The following is an 11221-nucleotide window of genomic DNA, read 5'->3' as shown; positions in this document are numbered from 1 at the left end:
CACCAATGGGAGGAGAAGTCCTTGGTCCTACCAAGGTTCGACCCTGCCCCCAGTGTAGGGGAATGTCAGGGCAGGGAAAGTGGGAAGGATGGGTGGGTGGGGAACATCCTCATAGAAGAAGGAGTAGGGGATGGGATAAGGGGGTTATGGACGAGAAACTGGGAAAGGGGAAAACATTTGAAATGTAAATAAAAATATCCAATTTTTGGAAGTTCAGGACCAGCCTTGGCTATGTAGATCCTATATTCAAAAGCTAAAAACATGAATTTTTTTCATTAAAACAATAAAGGAGCTGGAAGGGTATGCTGCTCTGGGCTGCCTGAGGCTAGACAAGAGCGATGTTTCCAACAGGGCAGGCAGTCCTGGAACCATCTGCGTGTCAGGTGCCGTGATCTTCAGAGGTCTGGCCAAGTACTTCTGCAGGGAAGAATGGGAGTGTCTCAGTCCTAGTCAGAGGACTCTCTACTGGCCTGTGATTCTGGAGAACTTCAGGAACTTGAATGTGCTGTGGCCAGAGACCAGGCCTTATTTCTTATCTGGAACAGTGGGATAAACCTTGGGCTGAAGACAGGGACAGATCTGAGTTTTTGGAAGGACACAAAGGTTTCCGCCTAGGAGGCAGAAAGTCTATAAATCATACGGTGGCTTCAGCTCCTGAGAGGACCCATTCACGGACAGGACCCAAGAAAGGGGCTGCCTTGAGGGAAAATGCCCTGTAAAGTGTAAAATATCCAGTAAAGTGCGCTTCCCCAGAGCTACCTCTGGGAGGAAAATGGACGAACACGAAGCTTCCCAGAACCAGATGTGTGGAAAATCCCGCAGGAAGCAACCAGGCAGTGTAAGCGTGGTACAAAGGGGCATCCGTTTATCTGTGGCCTTTGAGTGCTTCGAGTGTGGCCAGACTTTTCCACGGAGTTTCAAACCTTCTGTGCCACCACAGAAATCACACAAGTGAAAAGCCCTTCTGCCTCGAGGCATGTGGACAGGCCTTCAGCTTAAAGGGCCACCCTGCACATCATAAAATCCACTCATCACCGGCCCTAGGTGTGCAGCAACTGTGGGAAGGCCTTCAAACAGAAAGCCAACCTCCTGTGGCACAAGCTTGTTCATATCGGAGAGAAGCCTTTATACTGGGGAAAACGGTGGCAAGGCCTTTCGTACCAAAGAGAACGGCAAGCGCCCCCAGCAGAGTAGCAGAGGAGAGAAGCCCTACACGTGTGGTGAGTGCAGAAAGGTCTTCAGGTGGCCAAAGGGCTTCAGCATCCACCAGAGGCTGCACTTGACAAAGAGGTTCTGTGCGCATGAGCACTGTGGGAAGGGCTTCTGCCACTGGGCTTTTTCACGAGATGTCAGAGAACTCACGGGCAAGAAGTGTAGATGTTCCTGTGGACCCCCGTTCTCAGCCATTAGGAAGAACTACGGCAGGTACCATTCAAGCCGAGGCCATACGCATGGTCCTTGAACTAGCCATTGCCGCTCTTGGTGAGTCTCCAAGGAAGTTCTGCCAGGAAATTGAAACAGAGAAGGAATTAGAGGCTGTTTTGAGCCATCCAACATGGTTCGTCCAAATCAAGTTCAGGTCTTCTGCAAGAGTGGTGTGTAGTCTTTACTGCTGAGCCATCTCCCCAGTCCCTTCTTCTTAACTAGGAAGGTATTCCCTGTTTGTTCAGCTGCAGGAACTTACAGTGCCTTGGTTTCCATTTTACTTTTAAAAAGAAAAAGGAGGGGTTGGGGATTTAGCTCTGTGGTAGAGTGCTTGCCTAGCAAGTGCAAGGCCCTGGGTTCGGTCCCCAGCTCCGAAAAAAAGAAGAAAAAAAAAAAGAATTTGCTAAAAAAAGAAAAAGGAAAGGAGGGGGGAGGGAGGGAGACAGGGTGGGGGAGGGAGGGAGACAGGGTGGGGGAGGGGGGAACTTGTGTTTTTAAGGGCCAGAAAGATGACTCAGTAATTAAAAGAACTGGCTGCCCCACCAGAGGACCCAGGTTTGCTCCCCAATGCCCTCCCCTCGGATCCTCAGAGACTCTGCATGCACAGAAATGCATTCAGGAAGACACCCACACATAAAGGAACCATAAAGAAATGGCGCCTTCGCAGTATGCTTCCATTCTGGCGGTGTGCATTGGCCTTCTTTTCTGAGATTTCGTTAGCCTCACTTCTGTCTCAGCTGTTTTAAAGACTTCAGAGTAATTTTCGCAGAGATAGTCATGTTGCCTGCCAAGAAGACAGTTTTCCAATCTGCGCCCAGAGCTGGGCTGTCCCACAGCTCTAGGACTTAAAACCTGCCCTGAGAGAGCTGGTCTGCCAGGAGCACTCTCCCTAAGCCCACAGGCTCACAGGCGGGACAAGCTCCAGTCAGAGACAGCAAGACCAACTAACATCAGAGATAACCAGATGGTCAGAGGCAAGCACAAGAACCTAAGCAACAGAAACCAAGACTACTTGGCATCATCAGAATCCAGTTCTCCCACCAGAGCAAATACTGGATATCCCAACACACTGGAAAGCAAGATTTGGATTTAAAAATCACATCTCATGAAGATGATAGAGGACTTTAAGAATGGCATAAATAATTCCCTTAAAGAAATACTAGACAACACAAGTAAACAAGTAGAAGCCCTTAAAGAGGAAACACAGAAATTCCTTAAAGAATAACAGGAAAACACAACCAAACAGGTGAAGGAATTGAACAAAACCATCCAGGATCTAAAAATGGAAATAGAAACAATAAAGAAATCACAAAGGGAGACAACCCTGGAAACAGAAAACCTGGGGAAGAGATGAGGAGTCATAGATACAATCATCACCAACAGAATACAAGAGATTAAAGAGATAATCTCAGGGGCAGAAGATACCATAGAAAACATTAACACAACTGTCAAAGAAAATGCAACAAAGCAAAAAGCTCCTAACCCAAAACATCCAGGAAATCCAGGACACAATTGAGAAAACCAAACCTAAGGATAATAGATATAGAAGAGAACAAAAATTCCAAACTTAAAGGGCCAGTAAATATCTTCAACAAAATTATAGAAAACTTCCCTAACCTAAAGAGATGCCCCATGAACACACACTAAGCCTACAGAACTCCAAACAGATTGGACCAGAAAAATTCCTCCTGTCACATAATAGTCAAACACCAAATACACAAAACAAAGAAAGAATATTAAAAGGAGTAAGGGGAAAAGGTCAAGTAACATATGAAGGCAGACTTATCAGAATTACACCAGACTTCTCAACAGAGACTGTGAAAGCCAGAAGATCTTGGACAGATGTCATACAGACCCTAAGACAACACAAATGCCAGCCCAGGCTACTATATCCAGCAAAACTCTCAATTACCATGGATGGAAAACCAAGATATTCTATGACAAAACCAAATTTACACAATATCTTTCCACAAATCCAGCCCTACAAAGGATAATAGATGGAAAACTCCAACACAAGGAGGGAAACTACACCCTAGAAAAAGCAAGAAAATAATCTTCCTGCAATAAACCCAAAAGAAGATAGTCACACAAACATAACTCACTTCTAACAATAAAAATAACAGGAAGCAACAATCACCACTCCTTAATAGCTCTTAATATCAATGGACTCAATTCCCCAATAAAAAGATATAGACTAACAGACGGGATACATAAACAGGACCCAGCATTTTACTGCATACAGGAAACACACCTCAGTGACAGAGACAGACACTACCTCAGTAAAACAGTGGGGAAAAAAATCCAAGCAAATGGTCTCAAAAAACAAGCTGGAGTATCCATTCTAATATCAAATAAAATCAACTTTCAACCAAAAGTTATCAAAAACGCAAGGAAGCATATTTCATATTCAAAGGAAAAATCTACAAGATGAACTCTCAATTCTAAACATCTGTGCTCCAAATGTAAGAGCACCCACATTCATAAAAGAAACTTTACTAAAGCTCAAAGCATACATTGCACCACACACAATAACAGTACGAGACTTCAACGCCGTACTCTCCATGGACAGATCATGGAAACAGAAACTAAACAGAGACACAGTGAAACTAACAAGTTGAGAACCAAATGGATTTAACAGACATCTATAGAACATTTCATCCTAAAACAAAAGAATATACCTTCTCAGAACCTCATGGTACCTTCTCCAAATTGACCATATAATTGATCACAAAACAGGCCTCAACAGATACAAGGAGATTAAAATAATCCCATGCATCCTATCAGATCACCATGGACTAAGGCTGGTCTTCAATAACAACAAAAACAGAAAGCCCATATACTCCTGGAAGCTGAGCAATGCTCTACTCAATGATTAATTTTAAATTAAAGACTTTTTAAAATTTAATGAAAATGAAGGCACAACATACAGAAACTTGTGGGACACAATGAAAGCAGTGCTAAGAGGAAAATTCATAGCTCTGAGTGCCTCCAAAAAGAAACTGGAGAGAGCATTCACTAACAGCTTGATAGCACACCTAAAAGCTCTAGAACAAAAAGAAGCAAATTCACTCAAGAGGAATTAATCAACAGAGGAATAATCAAACTCAGAGCTGAAATCAACCAAATAGAAACAAAAAGAACTATACAAAGTATCAACAAAACCAGGATCTGGCACTTTGAGAAAATCAGCAAGATAGATAAACCCTTAGCCAGACTAACCAGAGGGCAGAGAGACACTATCCGAATTAACACAATCAGAAATGAAAAGGGAGACATAACAGAAACTGAGGAAATTTTTTTTAAAAAAATCATCAGATTCTGCTACAAAAGCGTATACTCAACAAAACTGGAAACTCTGGGTGAAATAGACAATTTTCTAAACAGATACCAGGCACCAAAGTTAAATCAGGATCAGATAAACCATCTAAACAGTCCCATGACCCCTTAAAGAAATAGAAGCAGTCATTAAAAGTCTCCCAACCAAAAAAGTCCAGGGCCAGATGGGTTTAGTGGAGAATTCTATTAGACCTTCAAAGAAGACCTAATACCAACACTGTCTAAACTATTCCACAAAATAGAGACAGAAGGAACACTACCTAATTCATTCTTTGAAGCCACAATTACACTCATACCCAAACTACACAAAGACCCTACAAAGGAAGAGAACGTCAGACCAATCTCCCTCATGAATATCGATGCAAAAATACTCAATAAAATTCTCACAAAATGAATCCAAGAATGCATCAAAATAATCAAGTAGGCTTCGTCTCAGGGATGCAGGGATGGTTCAATATATGGAAATCCATAAACATAATCCACTATATAAACAAACTGAAAGAATAAAACCACATGATCATCTCATTAGATGCTGAGAAAGCATTTGACAAAATTCAACACCCCTTCATGGTAAAGTCTTGGAAAGTTTAGTAATTCAACGCCCATACCTAAACATAGTAAAGCCATATACAGCAAACCAGTAGCCAACATCAAACTATATGGAGAGAAACTTGAAGCAGTCCCACTAAAATCAGGGAGAAGACAAGACTACACACTCTCTCCCTTACTATTCAATATAGTACTTGAAGTCTAAGTTTGAGCAATAAGACAACTGAATTAGATCAAGAAGCTATAAATTGGAAAGGAAGAAATCAAAATATCACTATTTGCAGATGATATGATAGTATACTTAAATGGCCCAAAAATTCCACTAGAGAACTCCTACAGCTGATAAACAACTTCAGCAAAGTGGTTGGATATAAAATTAACTCAAACAAATCACTAGCCTTCCTCTACACAAAAGATAAACAGGCTGAGAAAGAAATTAGGGAAATGACACCCTTCACAGTAGCCACAAATGATATAAAATACCTTGGTGTGACTCTAACCAAGCAAGAGAAAGATCCGTATGATAAGAACTTCAAGTTGCTGAAGAAAGAAATCGAATAAGATATCAAATGATGGAAAGATCTCCCATGTTCATGGATTGGCAGGTTTAATATAGTAAAAATGGCCATCTTACCAAAAGCAATCTACAGATTCAATGCAATCCCATCAAAATTCCAACTCAATTCTTCATAGAATTAGAAGAGCAATTTGCAAATTCATTTGGAAAAGCAAAATACCCAGGATGTGAAAACTATTCTCAACAATAAAAGAACTTCTGGGGGAATCACCATCCCTGACCTCAAGCTGTATTACAGAGCAATAGTGATAAAAACTTTATGGTATTGGTACAGAGATAGGCAGGTAAAATCAATGGAATAAAATTGAAAACCCAGAAATAAACCCACACACCTATGGTCACTTAATCTTTGACAAAGGAGCTAAAACTATCCAATGGAAAACAGCATCTTCAACAAATGGTACTGATTCAACTGGCGGTCAGCATGTAAAAGAATGTAAATTGACCCATTCTTATCTCCTTGTACAAAGCTCAAGTCCAAGTGGATCAAAGACCTCCACATAAAACCAGATACACTGAAACTAATAGAAGAGAAAATGGGGGGAAAGTCTCAAACATATAGGCACAGGGGAAAATTTCCTGAACCGATCACCAATGGCTTATGCTCTTAGATCAAGAATCGACAAATGGGATCTCATAAAATTGCAAAGCTTCTGTAAGGCAAAGGACACTGTCAACAGGACAAAATGGCAACCAACAGATTGAGAAAAGGTCTTTACCAATCCTACATCTGACAGAGGGCTAATATCTAATATATACAAAGAATTCAAAAAGTTAGACTCCAGAGAATCAAATAATCCTATTAAAAATGGGGTACAGAGCTAAAAAGAATTCTCAGCTGAGGAATATCAAATGGCTAAGAAGTACCTAAAGAAATGTTCAACATCCTTACTCAGAGAAATGCAAATCAAAACAACCTTGAGATTCCACCTCACGCCAGTCAGAATGGCTAAGACCAAAAACACGGGTGACAGTAGATGCTGGCAAGGATGTGGAGAAAGAACACTCCTCCATTGTTGGTGGATTTGCAAGCTGATACAACCACTCTGGAAATCAGTTTGTTGGTTTCTCAGAAAATTAGACATAGGTACTACCTGAGGACCCAGCTATACCACTCCTGAGCATACACCCAAAAGATGCCCCAACATATCACAAGGACACAAGCTCCACTATGTCCATAGCAGCCTTATTTATAATAGCCAGAAGCTGGAAATAACCCAGATGTCCTTCAACAGAGGAATGGATACAGAAAATGTGTTACATTTACACAATGGAGTACTACTCAGCTATCAAAAACAATGACTACATGAAATTCTTAGGCAAATGGATGAAACTAGAAAATATCCTGAGTGAGTACAAAAGAACACACATGGTATGCACACACTGATAGGTGGATATTATTAGCCCAAAAGCTCAGAATAGCTAAGAAAAACTTCAAAGATCATACAAAGTTCAAGAAGAAGGAAGACCAAAATGTGGAGGCTTCATTCCTTCTTAGAAAGGGGGAACAAAAATATTCATGGAGGAAATATGGAGACAAAGTTTGGAGCAGAGAATGAAGGAAAGGCCATCCAGAGACTGCCCCACCTGGGGATCCATCCCATTTGCAGACACCAAACCTAGTCACTATCGCTGATGCCAGGAAGTACTTGTCTGATATGGGTGTCCCCTGAGAGGCTCTGCCAGAGCCCTACTGATACAGATGAGGATGCTTACTGATCACCATCAGACGGAGCACAGGAACCCCAATGGAGGAGTTAGAGAAAAGACTGAAGGAGCTGAAGGGGTTTGCAACATTATAGGAAGAACAACAATATCAACCAACTAGACCCAGGGACTAAACCACCAACCAATGAATACACATGGAGGGACCCATGACTCCAGCTGCATATGTAGCAGTAGATGGCATTGTCCTGTGAAGGCTTGTTTCCTCAATGTAGGGGAATGCCAGGGCGTTGAGGTGTAAGTGGGTGGGTGAGAGTGGGAACATCCTCATAGAAGCAGGGGGAGGGGGAAGGCTATGGGAGAAGGGGCAAAGGGGATAACATTTGAAATGTAAATGCATAAAATATCCAAGAAGGGGCTGAAGTGGCTCAGCGGTTAAGAGCACTGGCTGCTCTTCCAGAGGTCCTGAGTTCAAATCCCAGCAACCACATGATGGCTCACAACCATCTGTAACAGGATCTCATGCCCTCTTTTGGTATATCCTAAGAGAGCAACAGTATACTCACATTAAATAAATAAATCTTAAAAAAAAATTAAATATCCAAGAAAAATAAAATTGAAAAAAAAAAGATACAAACAAACAAAAAAAAAGGAAGAAGAAGAAGAAGACAGTTTTCCTTCCTTTTCCAACATCGCATTCCTATTGCTTCACTTTCTCACCTGACTGCTTTACCTGGGAGCTCCAGCCTGGTGTGAGATGAAGTAGAAAGGTTGGCCTTCCTTCCCAACTATGGAGAAGAGGACCAGCCTTCCACCTGCAAACCATCTTAACTGTGTTTTTAAGTTCTTTTGACCAAACTGAGGAAAACTCTGTGCAACTCTTGTTAAGATTTTTAAAACATTCTTGTTATAAATAGATGATTTTGTCAAAAAAAAAAAAAAAAGTGGTGGAGGAGGAGGAGGTCTCCAACCATCAAGAAAGCCATTTGCTTTTATTTTCCCATGAAAATTGCAATTTGCAAACTAACCTTGGATTTTAGAATAAAATATATATGACTTCGCTGAGGAGAACACAAAAATGTCCAGGTTTGTTTGCTTCGTTTACACACAAGCACACTTTAAAATGGTTTTTATTTTAAAAGGATGTAGTGACACACAACTTTGATCCTAGCACTGAGGAGGCAGAAGCAGGAGAATCTTTGAGTTCAAGACCAGCCTGGTCTACACAGCCAATTCCAGGAAAGCCAGGACTACACAGAGAAACCCTGTCTCATAAAGAAAAAAGAAAAAAAACAGAGGGAAGGAAGGAAGGAAAGAAGGAGAAAAGGAAAAGAAAAGAGAGGGAGGGAGGGAGAGAGAGAGAGAGAGAGAGAGAGAGAGAGAGAGAGAGAGAGAGAGAGAGAAGGAAAAAAGGAAGAAAAGGAAGGAAGGTAGGAAGGAAGATTTGTAGCAACAATGTTAGCAATGGGTTTAGGGCCACTGGGCCACCAAGTCCTGGAGCGAGCTCTGGCAGTGTTGAGTGTCCATTTCCTGTAACTTATTAAGTTTATCAGCATGAAATCGTGTTTAACGTTTCCCCCTCGCGTCTCTGGGATCTACAGTGATATCCCCTCTCATGGCTGCTAGTTATAAATTTTTGCAATTGTCTTCCTGGCTTTAAGTCTGGCTGGAGGCGCTATTGATTTTATTAAATTTGAAAGAAACGGCTTTTGCTTTTATTGGTTTTCTGTACTAAGTTTTCTCTTTTCTGTTTCATTGATTTCTATACACTTGTATATTATTTCATTTCTACTGTTGCTTTGGCTTTTATTTGCTTCGCCCCCCTCGGGTTACTTACAGTGGATGATTAGGCCTCTTTAAGCTGATGTGCAAGCCACTGCCTGTCCTCCGCCTCCCTCCCGGTTTAGTTACATCTCAGGATTTTGAAATGTTGACACTTCATTTTTTTTATTCAAAATATTTTCAAGTTTCTTTAGGGATTTAATTCCCTGGTCTTTAAATTTATTCCAATTTATTTTTAGAGACTTGCCAGTTATTTTCCCGTTACTGATTTTTTGTTTTTGTTTTTAAGTCAGTGTGATCTAAAAAACACACTGCATACTAGTCAAGATCTCCTAAATGTACTGACATTTTTAACAGCCAAAAAATATGGATCATTTTAGTGAGCATTTCGTAGATTTTGAAAAGACTGTGTCCTCCGTTGTCTGTGGGTCCACAGAAGTCAGTTAAGTCCGATTGGTCAATAGAGTTGACCTTGGTGTCTACTTTCCCTAAACGAGCAGCATTTGAATCTCAGATGTGTTTATAGTTTCTTCTATTTCTCCTACAAATTCTATAGCCTTTTATCTTGTATACAATAAGTAGATACCTATACTAAGCAATAGCTACATTTCCCTACCAACTTCTGGCTCCTTTATCATTAAGAAACATTATAGCCAAGGTTGGGGATTTAGCTCAGTGGTAGAGCGCTTGCCTAGCAAGCGCAAGACCCTGGGTTCGGTCCCCAGCTCCGAAAAAAGAAAAAAGAAAAAAAAAAGAAAAAAGAAAAAGAAACATTGTAGCACTACACAGGAAGCAGCGAGATGAATCCCTGGTTAAGAGCACTGGCTGTCATGTTTGAGTAATATCCACCGGTAGCCTGTCCTTCTCTCAAGGGAAATGGAGGAGGAGTGGGGTCAGGAATTGAAGGAGGGAGGGCGTTTACCCTGGGAGGAGAAGAGGGATGGGGACTGTGGTCAGGGTGTAATATATGAGAGAATAAATAAATACATTAAGAGAGAGAGAGAGAGAGAGAGAGAGAGAGAGAGAGAGAGAGAGAGCGCGCAAGCACTGACTGCTCTTCCAATGGACTGTGGTTCAGTACCCAGTACCCACATGGTGGCTCAGAACTACCTTTAACTCTGCTGCCTTCCCCAGGCACTGGCCACCAGGAACGCATGTTGTGCAAACGCTCTACCCTGAGCAATAGATCCAGGTCTTTCACGGGCAAATTTTACAAAGCAGAGAGGCCCTATGGGGTGCCTGTCCTCCAAGGGTGGCTTTCTAGTGTCCAGACACTGTGACCAGTCAAGGTTGGCAGTCTCTGTCATCATCAAATGGTGTTTTTGAGAACAATAGGCGGGGCTAAGACTGATTCCTGGGAGAAGGAAAAACGACAAGGACAGATAACCTCCCCAAGGAGAGAAGAACTGTATTTCACATTGGCAGGAGCTGTGAAACGCTACAGCCTCACTAAATCACTCTGCAAGACTGTATGATTAGCAGACCTTTTCAAGATTCCCCACCAGCTTCTAAACAGCAAGCTCACAAGCAGTCAGTTGGCCATGGGTACAGCAAAGACTGGCTCCTGTTGCTTTATCCCTGGGAGTATGTAGGTTTTCTGGCCTCGAGTATGAAAGGAGGAGGAAAATACAGGTGATAGAATGGGGAGAGAACTAGACCTGATTCAATGGCATGGAATTTTATCCTTAGCTTTGTTCCTTTTGAGGAAAGACAAAAAGAGAAAATATTAATAAGGTGGCCTCGGTATCGGAAACCTCGTCTGCAGGTGCCCTTCACTTACTCTCTCTGCCTGCCTGGCTCTCCTTGCTTCTGCTCTTTGCCACAGACACGGCGATGTTGGGTTTTGTCAACTTGACACAAAGCTAGATGTATTTGGAAGGGGGACTC

At 41.8% G+C, this 11221-nt stretch overlaps 1 protein-coding gene across 1 annotated transcript in view; it reads left to right on the top strand.

Annotated features, from left to right (window-relative positions):
- Nucleotides 1-772: 772 nt before the first annotated feature.
- The window catches only part of LOC116903736 (zinc finger protein 708-like), a 30405-nt gene continuing 19956 nt past the window's right edge, over nucleotides 773-11221 (top strand). Inside the window, 2 exon segments of the mRNA XM_032906421.1 lie at nucleotides 773-951; nucleotides 1045-1425. Coding sequence (XP_032762312.1) covers nucleotides 773-951; nucleotides 1045-1425 — 560 coding nt within the window.

Source organism: Rattus rattus, chromosome 6, assembly GCF_011064425.1.
Source record: "Rattus rattus isolate New Zealand chromosome 6, Rrattus_CSIRO_v1, whole genome shotgun sequence".
Taxonomy (NCBI): Eukaryota; Metazoa; Chordata; class Mammalia; order Rodentia; family Muridae; genus Rattus; species Rattus rattus.
Note: the sequence above shows the minus strand (reverse complement) of the source record. Positions and strands in the feature narration are given on the sequence as shown.